Here is a 23153-nt window from a genome sequence, read left to right as displayed (position 1 = left end):
CATCCGTAATGGGTCAGCGGTCAAACGACCCCCACTCATCACTGTAAAACGCTCCCTGAAACACTTCAGCGAGCAGGCCTTTCTAATCGACCTGGCCGGGGTATCCTGGAAGGATATTGATCTCATCCCGTCAGTAAAGGATGCCTGGATATTTTTTTTAAATGCCTTCCTAACCATCTTAAATAAACATGCCCCATTCAAGAAATTTAGAACCAGGAACAGATATAGCCCTTGGTTCTCCCCAGACCTGACTGCCCTTAACCAACACAAAAACATCCTATGGCGTTCTGCATTAGCATCGAACAGCCTCCTCCCAGCTGCCCACTGCACTGAAGATAGGAAACACTGTCACCACTGATAAATCCACCATAATTGAGAATTTCAATAAGCATTTTTCTACGGCTGGCCATGCATTCCACCTGGCTACTCCTCCCCGGTCAACAGCACTGCACCCCCCACAGCAACTCGCCCAAGCCTTCCCCATTTCTCCTTCTCCCGAAATTGTTGCCACCCCTATTACTAGCCTGTTCAACCTCTCTTTCGTGTCGTCTGAGATCCCCAAAGATTGGAAAGCAGCTGCGGTCATCCCCCTCTTCAAAGGGGGGGACACTCTTGACCCAAACTGCTACAGACCTATATCTATCCTACCATGCCTTTCTAAGGTCTTCGAAAGCCAAGTCAACAAACAGATTACCGACCATTTCGAATCTCACCATACCTTCTCTGCTATGCGATCTGGTTTCAGAGCTGGTCATGGGTGCACCTCAGCCACACTCAAGGTCCTAAACGATATCATAACTGCCATCGATAAGAAACATTACTGTGCAGCCGTGTTCTTGATCTGGCCAAGGCTTTCGACTCTGTCAATCACCACATCCTCATCGGCAGACTCGACAGCCTTGGTTTCTCAAATGATTGCCTCGCCTGGTTCACCAACTACTTCTCTGATAGAGTTCAGTGTGTCAAATCGGAGGGTCTGCTGTCCGGACCTCTGGCAGTCTCTATGGGGGTGCCACAGGGTTCAATTCTTGAACCGACTCTCTTCTCTGTATACATCAATGAGGTCGCTCTTGCTGCTGGTGAGTCTCTGATCCACCTCTACGCAGACGACACCATTCTGTATACTGTATCACTACTCTGGACGGCTCTGATTTAGAATACGTGGACTACTAATACTTAGGTGTCTGGTTAGACTGTAAACTCTCCTTCCAGACCCATATCAAATATCTCCAATCCAAAGTTAAATCTAGAATTGGCTTCCTATTTCGCAACAAAGCATCCTTCACTCATGCTGCCAAACATACCCTTGTAAAACTGACCATCCTACCAATCCTCGACTTTGGCGATGTCATTTACAAAATAGCCTCCAATACCCTACTCAACAAATTGGATGCAGTCTATCACAGTGCAATCCGTTTTGTCACCAAAGCCCCATATACTACCCACCATTGCGACCTGTACGCTCTCGTTGGCTGGCCCTCGCTTCATACTCGTCGCCAAACCCACTGGCTCCATGTCAAGACCCTGCTAGGTAAAGTCCCCCCTTATCTCAGCTCGCTGGTCACCATAGCATCTCCCACCTGTAGCACACGCTCCAGCAGGTATGTCTCTCTAGTCACCCCCAAAACCAATTCTTTCTTTGGCCTCCGCTCCTTCCAGTTCTCTGCTGCCAATGAATGGAACGAACTACAAAAGCACTGAAACTGGAAACACTTATCTTCCTCACTAGCTTTAAGCACCAACTGTCAGAGCAGCTCACAGATTACTGCACCTGTACATAGCCCACCTATATTTTAGCCCAAACAACTACCTCTTTCCCTACTGTATTTAATTTATTTATTTTGCTCCTTTGCACCCCATTATTTTTATTTCTACCTTGCACATTCTTCCATTGCAAATCTACCATTCCAGTGTTTTACTTGCTATATTGTATTTACTTTGCCACCATGGCCTTCTTCTGCCTTTACCTCCCTTATCTCACCTCATTTGCTCACATCGTATATAGACTTGTTTATATTGTATTATTGACTGTATGTTTGTTTTGCTCCATGTGTAACTCTGTGTCGTTGTATGTGTCGAACTGCTTTGCTTTATCTTGGCCAGGTCGCAATTGTAAATGAGAACTTGTTCTCAACTTGCCTACCTGGTTAAATAAAGGTGAAATAAAATAAATAAATAAAATCATTCCATCCTTCCTTCTGTCTATCTCTCTATCTCTCCCTGTCCTCCCTGTCTCTCTATACTGGATCTGGGTCTCTGGGTCTTGGTCTCTGGGTTTGGGTCACTGGGTCTCTGGGTCTGGGTCTCTGGGTCTTGGTCTCTTGGTCTCTGGGTCTCTGGGTCTGGGTCTCTGGGTCTTGGTCTCTGGGTTGCTGGGTCTCTGGGTCTTGGTCTCTGGGTCTCTGGGTCTTGTTCTCTGGGTCTCTGGGTCTCTGGGTCTGGGTCACTGGGTCTCTGGGTCTGTGTCTCTGGGTCTTGGTCTCTGGGTTGCTGGGTCTCTGGGTCTTGGTCTCTGGGTCTCTGGGTCTTTGGGTCTGGGTCTCTGGGTCTTGGTCTCTGGGTTGCTGGGTCTCTGGGTCTCTGGGTCGCTGGGTCTCTAGGTCTCTGGGTCTCTGGGTCTCTGGGTCTCTGGGTCTTGGTCTCTGGGTCTTGGTCTCTGGGTCTCTGGGTCTGGGTCTCTGGGTCTCTGGGTCTCTGGGTCACTAGGTCTCTGGGTCTCTTGGTCTGGGTCTCTGGGTCTTGGTCTCTGGGTCTGGGTTTCTGGGTCTGGGTCTCTGGGTCTGGGTTGCTGGGGGTCTGGGTTGCTGGGTCTCTGGGTCTCTGGGTCTGGGTCTCTGGGTCTGGGTCTCTGGGTCTGGGTCTCTTGGTCTGTATTCTCTGTGTCGTTTTTTAATAGATTTGAACATTTGGAGCTACTTTTTAATTAAATACCTCAACTTGTGCAATACGTTAGGAGATAAAGAACATTGAGTTCTTCATTTCACCTGTCACTTTATTATGAAGCTTACGGTGGTCCCCAGTCACGTGTCATGTGGTGTTTGTTTACAAGCACACAACGACAACGAGAGACTGAAACCTTGTGAGTCACGCACTGTTGTGCAGCATGCACCAGGTTATCTAATTACATGATGGAACTCACAACTAAATGTTTACCAGCTCGATATCTTTTAACTATTAAGTTAACTCTCTAAATGATCTGCAGTAGTTCATTTGATTTGCTAATTTAGTAGCTAGTTATGTTTGGCTTCTTCCAAAATCAAGTATTCGCTTGGTAACAGCAGAGAATCCATTCCTGGATAAAGAGCCTTTCTGGCTAATATTTGAGTTGAATTTAGGAGTTACTTGTATACTTGTATAGTTCAGGTCAGAAACCGCAATGCGCCCATTTGCATTGAGTTTCTGGGTCTGGGTCTCTGGGTATGAATCTCTGTGTCTGTGTGTGTGTCTGTCTCTGTGTCTAGGTCTGGGTCTGTGGGTCTCTGGGTCTTGGTCTCTGGGTCTCTGGGTCTTTGGGTCTGGGTCTCTGGGTCTCTGGGTCTCTAGGTCTCTGGGTCTCTGGGTCTCTGGGTCTTGGTCTCTGGGTCTGGGTCGCTGGGCATGTGTCTCTGGGTCTAGGTCTGGGTCACTGGGTCTGTGGATCTCTGGGTCTAGGTCTGGGTCTCTGGATCTGGTTCTCTGGGTATGAGTCTCTGGTCTAGGTCTGGGTCTCTCGGTCTCTGGGTCTGGTTCTGGTTCTGGTTCTGGGTCTGGGTCTCTGAGTATGAGTCTCTGGGTCTGGGTCACTGGGTCTGGGTCTGGGTCACTGGGTCTGTGGATCTCTGGGTCTAGGTCTGGGTCTCTGGATCTGGTTCTCTGGGTATGAGTCTCTGGTCTAGGTCTGGGTCTCTGGGTCTCTGGGTCTCTGGGTCTGGTTCTGGTTCTCGGTCTGGGTCTCTGAGTATGAGTCTCTGGGTCTGGGTCTGATTCACTGGGTCTGGGTCTGGGTCACTGGGTCTAGGTCTGTTTCTCTGGGTCTGGATCTGGGTCTCTGGGTATGAGTCTCTGTGTCTAGGTCTGGGTCTCTGGTTCTGGGTCTGGGTCTCTGGGTCTGGTTCTGTGTCTAGGTCTGGGTCTCTGGGTCTGGTTCTTGGTCTGGGTCTGGGTCTCTGGGTATGAATCTCTGTGTCTAGGTCTGGGTCACTGGGTCTTTGGGCCTGGGTCTAGGTCTCTGAGTCTTTGGGTCTGGGTCTGTGGGTCTGGGTCTCCACGTCTCTCGGGTCTCCGCGTCTCTCGTTGTTCTGGGTCTCTGTGTCTCTGGGTCTGGGCTGAATCAAATGCTTGGCTGTTGACTCCAGGTAATTAATAACTCAATTAACAAGGTGCTGTTTGTACATATGGACCCCCTCCTTTTGAACTGACCATCCTTTTGGCCAAGCTGTTTCCTCTCTCCCCTTACGGCTAGATATCGAGATATCTAGATATCTCAGAATGACCTTCTTGATCCAAATCAGTCAGGTTTCAAGACTAGTCATTCAACTGAGACTGCTCTTCTCTGTATCACGGAGGCGCTCCGCACTGCTAAAGCTAACTCTCTCTCCTCTGCTCTCATCCTTCTAGACCTATCGGCTGCCTTCGATACTGTGAAACATCAGATCCTCCTCTCCACCCTCTCCGAGTTGGGCATCTCCGGCGCGGCCCACGCTTGGATTGCGTCCTACCTGACAGGTCGCTCCTACCAGGTGGCGTGGCGAGAATCTGTCTCCTCGCCACGCGCTCTCACCACTGGTGTCCCCCAGGGCTCTGTTCTAGGCCCTCTCCTATTCTCGCTATACACCAAGTCACTTGGCTCTGTCATAACCTCACATGGTCTCTCCTATCATTGCTATGCAGATGACACACAATTAATCTTCTCCTTTCCCCCTTCTGATGACCAGGTGGCGAATCGCATCTCTGCATGTCTGGCAGACATATCAGTGTGGATGACGGATCACCACCTCAACCTGAACCTCGGCAAGACGGAGCTGCTCTTCCTCCCGGGGAAGGACTGCCCGTTCCATGATCTCGCCATCACGGTTGACAACTCCATTGTGTCCTCCTCCCAGAGCGCTAAGAACCTTGGCGTGATCCTGGACAACACCCTGTCGTTCTCAAATAACATCATGGCGGTGGCCCGTTCCTGTAGGTTCATGCTCTACAACATCCGCAGAGTACGACCCTGCCTCACACAGGAAGCGGCGCAGGTCCTAATCCAGGCACTTGTCATCTCCCGTCTGGATTACTGCAACTTGCTGTTGGCTGGGCTCCCTGCCTGTGCAATTAAACCCCTACAACTCATCCAGAACGCCGCAGCCCGTCTGGTGTTCAACCTTCCCAAGTTCTCTCACGTCACCCCGCTCCTCCGCTCTCTCCACTGGCTTCCAGTTGAAGCTCGCATCCGCTACAAGACCATGGTGCTTGCCTACGGAGCTGTGAGGGGAACGGCACCGCAGTACCTCCAGGCTCTGATCAGGCCCTACACCCAAACAAGGGCACTGCGTTCATCCACCTCTGGCCTGCTCGCCTCCCTACCACTGAGGAAGTACAGTTCCTGCTCAGCCCAGTCAAAACTGTTCGCTGCTCTGGCCCCGCAATGGTGGAACAAACTCCCTCACGACGCCAGGACAGCGGAGTCAATCACCACCTACCGGAGACACCTGAAACCCCACCTCTTTAAGGAATACCTAGGATAGGATAAAGTAATCCTTCTCACCCCCCTTAAATGATTTAGATGCACTATTGTAAAGTGGCTGTTCCACTGGATGTCAGAAGGTGAATTCACCAATTTGTAAGTCGCTCTGGATAAGAGCGTCTGCCAAATGACTTAAATGTAAATGTAATGTTCAACTCTCTTTAATTATCTCTATAACTCACTTTCTCTCTTTATACCTCTCTCTCGGGTTGTGTGTCTGTCTCCTAGTGTTTTCTAGTTACATGTTTATACCTCTCTCTCGGGCTGTGTGTCTGTCTCCTAGTGTTTTCTAGTTACATGTTTATACCTCTCTCTCGGGCTGTGTGTCTGTCTCCTAGTGTTTTCTAGTTACATGTTTATACCTCTCTCTCGGGCTGTGTGTCTGTCTCCTAGTGTTTTCTAGTTACATGTTTGGGTGCTGACATTGCCAGTTGAAACATTTCCTTCCAACTCTTTCTTTCTTTCTCTCTTTCTTTCTTTCTTTCTTTTGTTCTCTCTTTCTTTCTTTCTTTCTTTCTTTCTCTCTCCCTCCCCCTTTCTCTTTTATTCATTACAAAGTGGGAATACTACTGAGAACACACAACCAGACACTATGTCTCTCCAGCACCAGAGAAGGCTTCTTTGAAGACATGTAGAAAAGAACGTCAGTGTTTTCAGTAAAAACAATCGTTTTATGGTTTCCAGGGAGCTAAGCATTGCTGGTTGGCAGGAGAAATTACAAAACAGGGAGGGAGTGAGGGAGGTGAAGAAAAATAAAAGGTACAAATATTACAGTGTGGGGTTCTCAGCCTACAGATCATCTGTGGACTGAGAGAGATAGAGAGAGAGAGAGGGAGAGAGAGAGGGAGAGAGAGAAAGAAAGAGAGATGGGGGAGAGAAAGAAAGAGAGAGAGAAGGGAAGAGAGCGAAAGAGAGAGAGAAGAAGGAGAAAGACAGAGAGGTCCTTGAGGCTTGACTCCACTCTTTATGTTACTCCTCGTAAATGAGGAGAAACAATCTTTGAACCTGTCTGTGTACTCAGCCGGAAACCATAAATGGTCGGGAGTCTTAACCAGACCCATGCACACGTAATTGTTACAATCAAACAGACGTAAGCATGTAGGAGTGCTGCTCTGCCCCAAATTACCACTGACATGTGGATCCAATAGTAGGGACTAAAAGTCATGAATATATTACTTTGCCAAATCTCATTTTAACTTGTGGGGATGCCTATGTGTTCCCAGATAATGGAGGTCTGAATGTCTGTGTGTTAAAATGTACAGTAGGTGAGTGTGTTGAGTTTTTAGTCCTCTGAGGGGTCTATTTTTATACCTTTATATAACTAGGCAAGTCGGTAAAGAACAAATTCTTATTTACAATGACGGCCTACCCCGGCCAAACCCTAACAGCGCTGGGCCAAAATTAAGCCGCCCTATGGGACTCCCAATCACCACCAGTTGTAATACAGCCTGGAATCGAACCAGGGTTTGTAATGGCACCTCTAGCACTGAGATGGAGTGCCTTAAACCGCTGCACCACTCGAGATCTAACCTTAGTAATAACAACAGGTGTCTCAGGAGTGGTCCCAGTCCTCTGAGGGTCTAACCTTAGTAAAAACAACAGGTGTCTCAGGAGTGGTCCCAGTCCTCTGAGGGTCTAACCTTAGTAAAAACAACAGGTGTCTCAGGAGTGGTCCCAGTCCTCTGAGGGTCTAACCTTAGTAAAAACAACAGGTGTCTCAGGAGTGGTCCCAGTCCTCTGAGGGTCTAACCTTAGTAAAAACAACAGGTGTCTCAGGAGTGGTCCCAGTCCTCTGAGGGTCTAACCTTAGTAATAACAACAGGTTTCTCAGGAGTGGTCCCAGTCCTCTGAGGGTCTAACCTTAGTGAAAACAACAGGTGTCTCAGGAGTGGTCCCAGTCCTCTGAGGGTCTAACCTTAGTAATAACAACAGGTGTCTCAGGAGTGGTCCCAGTCCTCTGAGGGTCTAACCTTAGTAAAAACAACAGGTGTCTCAGGAGTGGTCCCAGTCCTCTGAGGGTCTAACCTTAGTAAAAACAACAGGTGTCTCAGGAGTGGTCCCAGTCCTCTGAGGGTCTAACCTTAGTAATAACAACAGGTGTCTCAGGAGTGGTCCCAGTCCTCTGAGGGTCTAACCTTAGTAAAAACAACAGGTGTCTCAGGAGTGGTCCCAGTCCTCTGAGGGTCTAACCTTAGTAAAAACAACAGGTGTCTCAGGAGTGGTCCCAGTCCTCTGAGGGTCTAACCTTAGTGAAAACAACAGGTGTCTCAGGAGTGGTCCCAGTCCTCTGAGGGTCTAACCTTAGTAAAAACAACAGGTGTCTCAGGAGTGGTCCCAGTCCTCTGAGGGGGTCTAACCTTAGTAAAAACAACAGGTGTCTCAGGAGTGGTCCCAGTCCTCTGAGGGTCTAACCTTAGTAAAAACAACAGGTGTCTCAGGAGTGGTCCCAGTCCTCTGAGGGTCTAACCTTAGTAAAAACAACAGGTGTCTCAGGAGTGGTCCCAGTCCTCTGAGGGTCTAACCTTAGTAAAAACAACAGGTGTCTCAGGAGTGGTCCCAGTCCTCTGAGGGTCTAACCTTAGTAAAAACAACAGGTGTCTCAGGAGTGGTCCCAGTCCTCTGAGGGTCTAACCTTAGTAAAAACAACAGGTGTCTCAGGAGTGGTCCCAGTCCTCTGAGGGTCTAACCTTAGTAAAAACAACAGGTGTCTCAGGAGTGGTCCCAGTCCTCTGAGGGGGTCTAACCTTAGTAAAAACAACAGGTGTCTCAGGAGTGGTCCCAGTCCTCTGAGGGTCTAACCTTAGTAAAAACAACAGGTGTCTCAGGAGTGGTCCCAGTCCTCTGAGGGTCTAACCTTAGTAAAAACAACAGGTGTCTCAGGAGTGGTCCCAGTCCTCTGAGGGTCTAACCTTAGTAAAAACAACAGGTGTCTCAGGAGTGGTCCCAGTCCTCTGAGGGTCTAACCTTAGTAAAAACAACAGGTGTCTCAGGAGTGGTCCCAGTCCTCTGAGGGTCTAACCTTAGTAATAACAACAGGTGTCTCAGGAGTGGTCCCAGTCCTCTGAGGGTCTAACCTTAGTAAAAACAACAGGTGTCTCAGGAGTGGTCCCAGTCCTCTGAGGGTCTAACCTTAGTAAAAACAACAGGTGTCTCAGGAGTGGTCCCAGTCCTCTGAGGGTCTAACCTTAGTGAAAACAACAGGTGTCTCAGGAGTGGTCCCAGTCCTCTGAGGGTCTAACCTTCGTAAAAACAACAGGTGTCTCAGGAGTGGTCCCAGTCCTCTGAGGGTCTAACCTTAGTGAAAACAACAGGTGTCTCAGGAGTGGTCCCAGTCCTCTGGGGGTCTAACCTTAGTAAAAACAACAGGTGTCTCAGGAGTGGTCCCAGTCCTCTGAGGGTCTAACCTTAGTAATAACAACAGGTGTCTCAGGAGTGGTCCCAGTCCTCTGAGGGTCTAACCTTAGTAATAACAACAGGTGTCTCAGGAGTGGTCCCAGTCCTCTGAGGGTCTAACCTTAGTAAAAACAACAGGTGTCTCAGGAGTGGTCCCAGTCCTCTGAGGGTCTAACCTTAGTAATAACAACAGGTGTCTCAGGAGTGGTCCCAGTCCTCTGAGGGTCTAACCTTAGTAATAACAACAGGTGTCTCAGGAGTGGTCCCAGTCCTCTGAGGGTCTAACCTTAGTAAAAACAACAGGTGTCTCAGGAGTGGTCCCAGTCCTCTGAGGGTCTAACCTTAGTAAAAACAACAGGTGTCTCAGGAGTGGTCCCAGTCCTCTGAGGGTCTAACCTTAGTAATAACAACAGGTGTCTCAGGAGTGGTCCCAGTCCTCTGAGGGTCTAACCTTAGTAAAAACAACAGGTGTCTCAGGAGTGGTCCCAGTCCTCTGAGGGTCTAACCTTAGTAAAAACAACAGGTGTCTCAGGAGTGGTCCCAGTCCTCTGAGGGTCTAACCTTAGTGAAAACAACAGGTGTCTCAGGAGTGGTCCCAGTCCTCTGAGGGTCTAACCTTAGTGAAAACAACAGGCACTGCATGGTTTCCTAAGGACTCAAAGCGAGGTGACCACCTCTCTTGATGCCATTTTCTTTGTTATATTACAATTACAAAAGTTTCCAGTCTAACTTAAATGAACATGGGTCGACAATGACCAAGGCCAAGGCTGGGATCTCACACGTACATCCTAACATGCTTGACTGTGTAATATCTTACCCTTGTAAATATTCCAGAGGATAGTATCCATGGAGACAGATTCCAGAGCCTAATGCCTGTAGACCATACCATCTCAGCCTTTACTAGACTTTCTAGAATACCTGGTCCACATTAACATGCCTTGTAAAAATTTTCCCATACGTAAGAGTGTGTGTGTTTGTGTGTTTGATCCAGTTCAGCGAGCTATAACATTAATGGGCATGTCTGAGACCTCAGGTAGCAACTGGTTTCCTATTCCACAGAAGCAGCTATGGGCCCTAGTATTACTGTGTTATTATATTATGGTGTGTTAAAACACAGGTTATATGGACCCCAGGACACACTGGCTCAGACTTATACGCCTCGCGACACACATAAAAAGCATTGAAATATGTACATTGTTTCAAGATGAACTAATACATAGGATTCCATTTCCTCACTCGCACCAGGCATTTGAGAAGTTCACTCAAGCCTACCGGGTGGGGCAGCAGTCTAAGCACTGCTTTGCAGTGCTAGAGACGTCACTACAGATCCAGGTTCAATCCCGGGCTGTGTTGCATCCGACTGAGAGACCGATGAGGCAGTGCACAATTGCCCCAGCGTCGTCTGGGTAAGAGGAGAGTTTGGCCGGCTGGGATGTCCTTGTCCTATCGCACTCTAGTGACTCCTTGTGGCGGGGCGGGCACATGCAAGCTGACTCAGGTGGACAGCACATTGTGTTTCCACCTTTTTTTAACCAGGTAGGCAAGTTGAGAACAAGTTCTCATTTACAACTGCGACATGGCCAAGATAAAGGAAAGCAGTGTGACACAGACAACAACACAGAGTTACACATGGAATAAACACACATACAGTCAATAATACAGTCGAAAAATAAGTCTTTAAACCATGTGAGCAAATGAGGTGAGATAAGGGAGGTAAAGGCAATAAATAGGCCATGATGGCAAAGTAAATACAATATAGCAAGTAAAACACTGGAATGGTAGATTTGACAGTAGATGAATGTGCAAAGTAGAAATACTGGGGTGCAAAGGAGCAAAATAAATAAATAAATACAGTAGGGGAAGAGGTAGTTGTTTGGTTTAGTTTACTCAGGATGTGTCTCAAATGGCACCCTATTCCAATATAATGCTCCAGTTTCTTGGTCTCTTTTGTAGAAAGAGGGAAAAATCCGTTTTTTGTAGATCAATTGTTTCATTATATGTTGAAGGCAAGAAATAGGCAGAATACATTTTTGGTTACCTCAGTGCCTGTGTGGTCACCCATGATACAATAAAGTATTCAATGTCAGGAGGTGATGTGGAAACCGGCCACTAGGAGCAACTAAAAGTTCTGTTACCTTCATGTAGGCTTTGGTTTTACTAAGGCGTTGTGGACGGGGATGGTGGATGGGAACAAGCATTTGCCTCTGATTCCAAAGGTTGCCAATTCAAATTTAGAGATTTTTGATTTAAGCCTATCCCAAACCTTAACCCTTAAATTGTAAGGCCCGTCAAACCCAGCTGTATGTCTAAACACTGCTTCTGATTCCAAAGGTTGCAAGTTTGAATCCAGTGATAAACAGTTGTTTTTGAGATTTTTATTTTAAGCCTATCCCAAAACGTAACCCTTACCTTAACGATTCAGAGTTAATGCATAACATTAAGAATTTGGAGTTAATGCCTTAACTTAACCTTAAACACTTCAAAATGTGATGTGTGGAGCTACTTCGAAATGTGACGTTTGAGAAACATGGATGAACATGTAATTCCGATGTAAGACTGTGACAGCAGCTCGGTGGTCCGGTGGTAACAGTTGCCTACCCTGGCACACACATGCGCCTACTGTATGTAATCATGAGTATTCATAGTCTTCTTAGTGCTTGCAAGAGCATTGTGAACTGCAGTAGCACAGTGGTCGTAGCCGCGCGCTCTGGCTACGAGCCTCATGACAGACCTGCTCTTTTTCAGGGACTCACAAGGCTCTGTTGAATTTCCTCATGCAGCAGGTAAATTCTCCGTGACAAATGAGTCTGTATGCAGGTGTGCATTGGATGGTCTTTCTTCACCGAGTCATTATTTCAACATACTGAAGAGTGGGGATTAGGAGAAGACCAAGATGTCGCATCTCCAGAGACACTGGTCTTAAACAATACAACTAATCCCCACTTACTGGGCGTGACCTCTCAGTTACACACCATTAACCCCTTCACCTCCAAGGCTGCACCATTCTGAGTTGAATCCAAGTGAGAAAAAAACCAACCTCGGTCGTATTTGAAGAATTTTCCCTGAATCAACCCTGTAGTTTTTGTGTTTAGGGAAAAGACTTTCACGAAGCAATAAATATACGTCTTCCTTTTCTTTTCGCCCAGTGGGAGCCATCTTGTCTTTCACGACAGGTTGTCGTAACGACAAAATTATAGAAGTTTGAACCGTATAAAAGAATATACCTGGACGTTGGAATATTGAGGAAAACACCTCTGTTGGATCTCACCCCTTTGACCTCTCACCTTTCACCTCATAGCAAAGGCATCCTGGGATAGATACAACTTCTATCTGTCTGTCAGACATGGGACACGGTTCTCTTGGTTTCTCAGGCCTCGGCTCCCTAGGCTTGATGAGTTTCCAACCTCCTTCCTACTGCATTGGAGCGGAACATAATGACTGATTACAAACAATGTTATTCATCACAGATCCTCTCCCCCATTCTGACTAGCGTAACAATGGGATGGGATTGGGAGGAAACACTTTGCATTCTCAAGCGTAGACCCTTTCATTGGTATTTTATGTTTTGATTCAAATATGTTCCATTGTCTCTACAGTACATGCCAGGGAATTATATGTAAGGAGAGAGGGAAAAGGGGATAGATAGATACAAAAGTATGTGGACATTTCAAATTAGTGCATTCGGCTATGTCAGCCACACCTGTTGATGACAGATATATAAAATCGAGCACACAGCCATGAAATCTTCTTATATAAACATTGGCAGTAGAATGGCCTTACTGAAGAGCTCAGTGTCTTTCAACGTGGCACCGTCATAGGATGACACCTTTCCAGCAAGTCAGTTGGTCACATTTCTGCCCTGCTAGAGCAGCCCTGGTCAACTGTAAGTGCTGTTATTGTGAAGTAGAAATGTCTAGGAGCAACAATGGCTCAGCCGCAAAGTCATAGGCCTCACAAGCTCACAGAACGGGACCACCGAGTGCTGAAGTGCGTAGCATGTAAAAATCATCTGTCCTCGGTTGCAACACTCACTGTTCCAAACTGACTCTGGAAGCAACGTCAGCACAGTAACTGTTCATTATCCATGAAATGCGTGGCCGCTCTGCCTCACGTCAGCTAGAGTGATGTAAAGCTCGCCTCCATTGGACTCTGGAGCAGTGGAAACGCTTTCTCTGGAGTGATGAATCACACTTTACCATGTGGAAGTCGAATCTGTGTTTAACACCAGGAGAACGCTTCCTGCCCCAATGCATTGTGCCAACTGTAAAGTTTGGTGGGGGAGGAACAATAGTCTGGGGCTGGTTTTCATGTTCAGACTAGGCCCCTTAGTTCCAGGGAAGGAACATTTTAACGCTCCAGCATTCAATGACATTATATTCTAAGTTGGAGGCATTCTATGCTTCCAATTTAGAATAGATATAGACAGATGTAGAAAAGAGGGAGAGGAAGAGAGAGAGAGAGATGATAGAGCAAGTTGTCTTTCTATGGTTAGATTAGGCCAAGTGCATATGCAACACAGGTTTTCCGGGTTATGTCTAGTTCAACTGGCTCCAAAGTAATCCGACGTATAAGAAACCCAGAAACCCGTGCATATGACATTTTATTTGTGGTTGAAAAACCAGTCCCTAAGGATTTCACCTAAACGAATGTGACTCTGTAGGACTTGAGCTGTTTCCTGCTCTGTGATAACGCTGTCTTCAAGCTCTTCAGGGCCTGATGGAGGTAAGTGCTTCGCAGTTTGCCTTCGTGTGAACCCAGCTTTTCTCCCCCGCCGGCGAGGAGAGATGGGAACTGGGGGCCAAGCCACAATAAAGGGCCAAGTCTGAAACTGAAGCCTTTAGCTGGAATTAGGGTGTCAAGTGTCCTTCCACAGACTTTTGATCAGCAGCATTGGATTGGACTCTCAGCTTCTCTCTTAACAAATTCCAGTCGTGTGAATTTATCTCGGGTGTACTCCTCTAATATTGTGACATCCCCGTTTGTGCACACACACACACACGCACACACACGAACACACACACAATTACATACATGATCACACACGCACACACACACTCATTCCCACACCCATACATCAAGAGGCCGTTTGGAATGTTTTGTTTCAGATTATTCAGAGATTTTTAAGTAGCCTAATTGGATTTGATTCGTTTCACCACTAATCAAAGTGAATAAAATAGCACACAAAGGGAACCAGAATCCACAGAGGAAGCTATAGATAGTTAAATTGAGCCTCTTAAGGATCGTCTAATTTTTTTCAATTTTCGCCTAAAATTACATACCCAAATCTAACTGCCTATAGCTCAGGCCCTGAAACAAGGATATGCATATTATTGGTACCATTTGAAGGAAACTTTGAATGTAGGAGAATATGACATATTAGATCTGGGAAAAGATAATACAAAGAACAAAACAACTGTTTTTTTGTATATATTTTATGTACCGTCATGTTTGAAATGGAAGAGAAAGGCCATAACGTATATTCCAGCCTAGGTGCAATTCTGATTCTGTCCACTAGATGGCAGGAGTGTATGTGCAACGTTTTAGACTGATCCAATGAACCATTGCATTTCTGTTCAAAATGTTGTATCAAGACTACCCAAATGTGCCTAATTTGTTTATTAATAACTTTTCATGTTCAAAACTGTGCACTCTCCTCAAACAATAGCATGGTATACTTTCACTGTAATTGCTACTGTAAATTGGACAGTGCAGTTAGATTAACAAGAATTTAAGCGTTCTGACAATATCAGACATGTCTACGTCCTGGGAAATATTCTTGTTACTTACAGCCTACGTTAGCTCAACCTTCCCGCAGGAGACCCACTAATCCTGAAGAAGAGACACACACACACACACACACACACACACACACACACACACACACACACACACACACACACACACACACACACACACACACACACACATACATGATGCTTTACAATACTGATGATCTGGCACCACTAGCTCTACCATCTTGACTAGCTTGATGGCCACAATATAGAGGAGACAATATAAAGCAGACAATATAAAGCAGACAATATAAAGCAGACAATCTAAAGCAGACAATATAAGCAGACAATATAAAGCAGACAATATAAAGCAGACAATATAAAGCAGACAATATAAAGCAGACAATATAAGCAGACAATATAAAGCAGACAATACAAAGCAGACAATATAAAGCAGACAATATAAGCAGACAATATAAAGCAGACAATATAAAGCAGACAATATAAAGCAGACAATATAAGCAGACAATATGAAGCAGACAATATAAAGCAGACAATATAAAGCAGACAATATAAAACAGACAATGTAAAGCAGACAATATAAAGCAGACAATATAAAGCAGACAATATAAAGCAGACAATATAAAGCAGACAATATAAAGCAGACAATAGAAAGCAGACAATATAAAGCAGACAATATAAAGCAGACAATATAAAGCAGACAATATAAGCAGACAATATAAAGCAGACAGTATAAAGCAGACAATATAAAGCAGACAATATAAAGCAGACAATATAAAGCAGACAATATAAGCAGACAATATAAGCAGACAATATAAAGCAGACAATATAAAGCAGACAATATAAAGCAGACAATATAAAGCAGACAGTATAAAGCAGACAGTATAAAGCAGACAGTATAAAGCAGACAATATAAAGCAGACAGTATAAAGCAGACAATGTAAAGCAGACCTTTTTTTTTCTTTTTCTTTCAACTCGCCAAGTCACCAAAACCAATGTTATTGGCCAATACTCAGTCTGAGATATTTGACCGAAACTGCATCAATCTCAATTCACCAGAAGTTCTGAACGCATTGAATTGAAAAAGCATGAGTGTATGTTTGCAGTGGAGGCTGCTGAGGGGAGGACGGCTCATAATAATGGCTGGAACGGAGTCGATGGAAACACATGGACACCGTGTGTTTGATTTATTTGACACCATTCCACTGATTCCGCTCCAGCCATTACCACACGCCCGTCCTCCCCAATTAAGGTGCCACCAACCTCCTGTGGTATGTAGATCTTGCCTTATTTACACACACTGTTCAAGGCTGCTGGTTCCAATGGCCCAGCTAGGGCATGGTGCTTGATTTTGATAGAGTTGCGGTGTGATTACCACATAATTTGTGCAAAATAACCATGTTGTTTTGCATAAAACAAGTCTGGTTAATGACACCACGTAATAGGAGGCTGCAGCCATCCATCTCCAGCTGTGACTGAGCTGTTCCTCATGTTGTTGGTCCCCCTCTTAGTCCCTCTTCACTTCACAGTACACAGATCTCCCTAGTCAGCTCAATGAGCACATAAAGATGGGAGGGAGAGAGGGTGGGGGTCGATGAGTCCCATATTTAGGCAAAGGAGCAACGCCCTTTACTCAAAAAACAATTTCAAATCATCCCTTTATCCGCTTGTGTTCTGGCTCTGGCACAACCCATCAGTTTCCGGATCAATCAGACGCCACGAATGTGTTCGCATTCAATGAAGGGTCGGGGAGGTACTCATATCCAGACTCATTGCGGAGAAGAGACTAACATCCGTGGGCGTGCCGTGGCATAGCGTTTGGCCGGAGCAAGGAATCTGGGTAGCCAGGCAAGGGTCAGCCAGGGATGTTATTCAACCCTTCTAGCTGCAACATCCATGGATCTGTGTGTGTGTGTGTGTGTGTGTGTGTGTGTGTGTGTGTGTGTGTGTGTGTGTGTGTGTGTGTGTGTGTGTGTGTGTGTGTGTGTGTGTGTGTGTGTGTGTGTGTGTGTGTGTGTGTGTGTGTGCGTGCGTGCGTGCGTGCGTGCGGTCCATAGCCAAAACCATATGGTCACGGTTAGAAGGTGGATTGTTTTCAATGGTTGAATGATCAAAACATATTTCCCAACTCCCTCACCACCTCCGCCACAGGAAAACAAATGAATCCTACATTTAAATGGCATTCCAGGGAATCTTTGTGCGTGGGGCTGCTGTTTCCGTGTTTCACGGATCTCAATGGTGTGGCAGGGGCAATCTGGCCTGGAATTTCTGGCTGGGAGATCAGAGAGGGTGATTTATATTGAAGTATTTTATGGTTAGGGGAAGAGATAGAGTAGAAGGAAGAGGGGGAAGAGAGGGAAGAGAGGGAAGAGAGGGAGGAGAGGGAAGAGAGGGAAGAGAGGGAGGAAAGGGAAGAGAGGGAGGAAAGGGAAGAGAGGGAGGAGAGGGAAGAGAGGGAGGAAAGGGAAGAGAGGGAAGAGAGGGAAGAGGGGGAGGAGAGGGAAGAGAGAGAGGAGAGGGAAAAGAGGGAAGAGAGGGAGGAGAGGGAAGAGAGAGAGGAGAGGGAAGAGAGGGAAGAGAGAGAGGAGAGGGAAGAGAGAGGAGAGAGAGAGGAGAGGAAAGAGAGAGAAGAGAGGGAAGAGAGGGAGGAAAGGGAAGAGAGGGAGGAAAGGGAAGAGAGGGAGGAGAGGGAAGAGAGGGAGGAAAGGGAAGAGAGGGAAGAGAGGGAAGAGGGGGAGGAGAGGGAAGAGAGAGAGGAGAGGGAAAAGAGGGAAGAGAGGGAGGAGAGGGAAGAGAGAGAGGAGAGGGAAGAGAGGGAAGAGAGAGAGGAGAGGGAAGAGAGAGGAGAGAGAGAGGAGAGGAAAGAGAGAGAAGAGAGGGAAGAGAGAGAGGAGATGGAAGAGAGAGGAGAGAGAGAGGAGATGAAAGAGGAGATGAAAGAGAGGGACAAAAGGGAAGAGAGAGGATAGGAAAGAGAGAGAATAGAGGGAAAAGGTGGGCAGACAGACAGATATACACAGTACTTTAATGGAGGTCTGAGGCACTGAGACAAGCCAAGATGAGGAGGAGAGTCTGGGGTTGTGTTAGCGTTGTGAGTTAAGGTCTGGAGGGTTAGGGTTAGGATCAGGGAGCCAAGTGGAGGCACTGAGAAGAGTCTGGAGGGTGACGTCTGAGGGTTAGGGTTGGGTCTACCTCTGACAAGCCTCCCAGTAAACCAATAACAACGATCAAGCATCTCAGAAAAGCGCTACAAATAGCCCACAGAAACAAGGTTTATGAAATCGATAACATGCTAGTACCAGGTAACATTCATATACTGTCTCTGAAACTCACTTAGATAATACCCTTGACGATACAGTGATAGCAACACATGGTTATAACATCTACATGAGAGACAGGAATGCCAATGGGGGTGGTGTTGCTATTTATATTCCTGTAAAGCTTAGAGAGGATCTCATACCAAATGCTGTTGAAGCAATATGGCTCCAGGTTCACCGGCTTATTCTTGTGGGGTGTTGCTATAGACCACAAAGTGCTAACAGTTAGTATATGGATAATGTATGTGAAATGCTTGATAATGTATGGGATATAAATAGAGAGGTATAGGTTACGTAAATTTCACTCAAGAAAAAGCTTCAAACTGTAACCAATACCCGAAACCTAGTTCATGTAATCTGTCAACCTACCAGGGTACTTACAAATCATCCACATGTATTGATCAGATCTTTACTAATGCTGCAGACATTTGCTGCATATTGATGAGGAATTAAAAAATTGCATGTTTGAGAGAGACGAGGTAAAAGGAATGGCAAATAAGTCTGGCTGCACAGCTGATCGGCAAACAAACTGTAGATTGAGAAATCATTGTATTTGTATTGTATTTTCATTGGATTAGAAAACTCAGGCATGACATGCTAACAACAAATTCTGAACCTACACATCCATTCATAACTGACGAAATTATGAAAGACAAGCCTTGTCATTGTTTATTCCATAAAGTGATTGTGGAAGAGGTGAAAAAATGATGACTGGGTCTGATGATTTGGATGGAAAATGAATGAGGATGATAGTGGACTATTGCCACTCCTGCCACTCCTACTTAACATCTCTTCGATCTAAGCTTACAGTACAGTGTGTGACCTCAGGCCTGGAGGGAAGAAAAAGCCATTCCGCTACCCAAGAAGAGCAAAGAACCCTTTATTGGCCCAATCAGCTGACCAATCAGCCTGTTACCAACCCTTAGCAAACGATTGGAAAAAATTGTGTTTGACCAGATACAATGCTAATTCACAGTAAACAAATTAACAACAGATATTCAGGACACTTATAGGGAAGGACTTTCAACATGTACAGCACTTACACACATTTCTGATGATTAGCTGAAAGAAATTCCTGTTAAGATGATTTTTGGAGCTGTTTTGTTTGACTTCAGTGCAGCTTTTGACATTATCAATCATAATCTGTTGATGTAAGAAATCACAAGAGGCAGCACCAAGAAACATTTTGGGAGGGGCATACAGGGAGATTGGCTGAGTCAGGTTGGAGACCTGAGCCAACTCCCTGTGCTTACAGTGGCGAGCTCCGTACTGGTCAGGCACCGTGTTATGCGCTACATCCCAGCTCCCCGCATCTGCCGGGCTAGGGTGAGCATCCAGCCAGGAAGGATGGTTCCGGCTCAGTGCGCCTGGTGTCCAGTGCATCCCTTCGGCCCAGGATATCCTGCGCCGGCTCGGCACACTGTGTCTCTGGTATATCTGCACCGCCCAGTGCGTCCTGTGCCAGCGCCCCGCATTTGCAGGGCGAAGATAACCACTCAGCCAGGATGGGTTGTGCAAGCTCGAGACCTCCAGTGCGCCTCCATGGCCCAATGTATCCGGTGCCTCGGCCAAGGGCAAAGCCTCCGTTATGTCTCCCCAGCCTGGTGAGTCCCGTGCCTGCTCCCAGAGCCAGGCCTCTCGTGTGTCTCTCCACTCCAGTGATGATCCATGGCAAGAAGCCTCCAGTGATGATCCATGGCAAGAAGCCTCCAGTGATGATCCATGGCAAGAAGCCTCCAGTAATGATTGTTAGGGAATAATCCGAATTTGTTTTTAACATATCTAAGATGTTTTATATTCATCATATGTTTGTAAGTTACTTCTCATCAAGAATGGTATTTTCGTATAATACTGTGGCGAGGTTGCAGTTATCTGTTCTATGTCAAGACTAAGTTGCATGGGCCGCAGAGAGGGGAGAGGTCGGTGTCATCATGTGTAAACATATATTTTGCTCCACTATGTGTGTGCCAGTCACACCCTACTTTTCTCATTGGGGAAAAGGAGGATGGCAGTGTCTGGAATCATTCTTATGCTCCCTTTTATCTTAACCCATAGCCTCACTCTACTCTCCGTGAGCTTGTCCAGGATTGGTTGTATTTAGAATTGGTTGTATCTAAATGACAATTTGATATATGCCTGTTGATATGGAGGATTGGTTTATGGTTCTGAGTTTGAGAAAGGAGACAAAACTGAACAATAATTTATAGCCAACTCTGGCTAGGGGATACTCCTCTCTGAAGTAAAGTCTTTCTTTGTGTAAGTTCCTGGGACCTGTGGATTGTCATGTTGTCTAGGGGGGGTGGATCTTCGCTATAAAGGATCCCATTTGCCATTGTGTGGGGGCTCTCAACTTTTGAGTAGGGATACTGAACTTTTGAGAGTCACAGAAAATGCTATAGAGCTCATATAATTAAAGATGGACTTTGATAACTAACTCTGACTTGTGTGTGTAGTTTGCTCCAATGATTTGGTAAATAGAGGAAATTTCCACGACATGATCCATGGCACGAAGCCTTCAGTGATGATCCATGGCACGAAGCCTCCAGTGATGATCCATGGCACAAAGCCTCCAGTGATGATCCATGGCACGAAGCCTCCAGTGATGATCCATGGCACAAAGCCTCCAGTGATGATCCATGGCACGAAGGCTCCAAAGACTGTCCTCAGTCCGGAGTCATTCTCCAGTCCGGAGGCTCCAGCGACGGTTTCCAGTCCGGAGCCTCCAGCGACGGTTTCCAGTCCAGAGCCTCCAGCGACGATGCCCAGTCCGGGGCCCGCAGCGACGGTGCTCAGTCCGGGGCCGGCAACGAGGGTGCGCAGTCCGGGGTCCGCAACGAGGGTGCGCAGTCCGGGCCCGCGACGAGGCTGCTCACTCCGGGGCCCGCGGCGAGGGTGCCCAGTCTGAAGCCCGCGGTGAGGGTGCCCAGTCCGGGGCCCATGGTTCTCAATCAGGGACAGCTGTCTATCGTTGTCTCTGACTGGGAACCATACGTAGGTAGCCCTTTTCCCTCCTTTCAGTGTGGGAAGTTAACTTTGTTTGTGGCACATAGCCCTTAAGCTTCACGTTTGTTTTTGTATTGTTTATTGTTTTTGTCGGCATCATCTTAAATAAAAGGAAATGTGCTGTGCTTTGGTCTAGTTTTTTCGACGGCCGTGACAAGTAGCTGCTGCCTTATTGGGAACTAATGGGGATCCATAATACACCCCAGGAAGAGTAGATGCTGCCTTGTTGAGAACTAATGGGGATCCATAATACACCCCAGGAAGAGTAGATGCTGCCTTGTTGAGAACTAATGGGGATCCATAAAAAACCCCAGGAAGAGTAGCTGCTGCCTTATTGGGAACTAATGGGGATCCATAATAAACCCCAGGAAGAGTAGCTGCTGCCTTATTGGGAACTAATGGGGATCCATAATAAACCCCAGGAGGAGTAGCTGCTGCCTTATTGGGAACTAATGGGGATTCATAATAAACCCCAGGAAGAGTAGCTGCTGCCTTATTGGGAACTAATGGGGATCCATAATAAACCCCAGGAAGAGTAGCTGCTGCCTTATTGGGAACTAATGGGGATCCATAATAAACCCCAGGAGGAGTAGCTGCTGCCTTATTGGGAACTAATGGGGATCCATAATAAACCCCAGGAAGAGTAGCTGCTGCCTTATTGGGAACTAATGGGGATCCATAATACACCCCAGGAAGAGTAGCTGCTGCCTTATTGGGAACTAATGGGGATCCATAATAAACCCCAGGAAGAGTAGCTGCTGCCTTATTGGGAACTAATGGGGATCCATAAAAAACCCAGGAGGAGTAGCTGCCGCCTTGGCGGGAACTAATGGGGATCCATAATAAACCCCATTGGCAGCAAGCCCCCATTCCCTCAAACCCCCGGAACCTGCTCCCCCAAGCCCCCACTCTCTCAAGAGCTGGGTACCTCCTCCCCCAAGCCCCCGGTACCTATTCCACCAAGCCCCCGGTACCTGCTTCACCAAGTCCCCTTGTACCTGCTCCCCCACGCCCCAGTACTCACCCCCCCAAGAACCCAGTACCCACTCCTCCATTACCTTGGTACCTGTTTTCCGACACCCCCAGTACCCGCTCACCCAAGCTCCCAGTACCTGCTTCCCGATTCACCGGTACCTGGCTCCCAGTACCTGCTTCCCGATTCACCGGTACCTGGCTCCCAGTACCCATTCTCCCAAGCCCCCAGGAATCCATAATAATCCCCAGGAAGAGTAGCTGCTGCCTTGGTTGGCACTAATGGGATCCATAATATACCCCATGGTGGGAACTAATGGGGATCCATAATAAACCCCAGGAAGAGTAGCTGCTGCCTTGGTTGGCACTAATGGGATCCATAATATACCCCATGGTGGGAAAAAATGGGGATCCATAATAAACCCCAGGAAGAGTAGCTGCTGCCTTGGTTGGCACTAATGGGATCCATAATATACCCCATGGTGGGAACTAATGGGGATCCATAATAAACCCCAGGAAGAGTAGCTGCTGCCTTGGTTGGAATTCATGGGTTCCATAATATACCCCATGAAGATTAGATGCTGCAATGGCAGCAAGCCCCCACTCTCTCAAGCCCACGGTGCCTGTTCCACCAAGCCCCCGGTACCTGTTCCACCAAGCCCCCAGTACCTGCTACCCCAAGCCCCCGGTACCTATTCCACCAAGCCCCTGGTATCTGCTCCCCCAAGCCCCTGGTTCTGCTCCCCAAAGCCCCCGGTACCTGCTTCCCCACCCCTCCAGTACTCACCCACTAAGCACCCAGTACCCGCTCCTCCATGACTCCCGTGAATGCTTCCCGACAACCCTGGTACCCGCTGGGTACCCGCTCCCCCAAGCCCCCAAAACCTGCTTCCTGTACGTCCTTGGTATCCGCTCCCCCAATCCCTCAGTACCTACTTCCCAGCGCCCCTGTTACCTGCTCCCCCAAGCCCACAGTACCTGCTTCCCTACGTCCCCGGTACCCGCTAC

At 47.0% G+C, this 23153-nt stretch overlaps 1 protein-coding gene across 1 annotated transcript in view; it reads right to left on the bottom strand.

Moving 5' to 3' along the window:
• Positions 1–19553, bottom strand: part of LOC135549263 (proline-rich protein 36-like) — a 28308-nt gene extending 8755 nt beyond the window's left edge. Inside the window, exons 1-4 of the mRNA XM_064979288.1 lie at positions 19401–19553; positions 3969–4145; positions 3343–3933; positions 2244–2877 (exon numbers count right to left, since the gene is read on the bottom strand). Of these exons, the coding sequence (XP_064835360.1) occupies positions 2244–2877; positions 3343–3933; positions 3969–4145; positions 19401–19553 (1555 nt within the window). The remainder of the gene's footprint in view (positions 1–2243; positions 2878–3342; positions 3934–3968; positions 4146–19400) is intronic.
• Between the last annotated feature and the right edge of the window lie 3600 nt (positions 19554–23153).

Source organism: Oncorhynchus masou, chromosome 12, assembly GCF_036934945.1.
Source record: "Oncorhynchus masou masou isolate Uvic2021 chromosome 12, UVic_Omas_1.1, whole genome shotgun sequence".
In the NCBI taxonomy this organism is placed as follows: Eukaryota; Metazoa; Chordata; class Actinopteri; order Salmoniformes; family Salmonidae; genus Oncorhynchus; species Oncorhynchus masou.
This window is presented reverse-complemented; position numbering and strand designations above follow the sequence as displayed.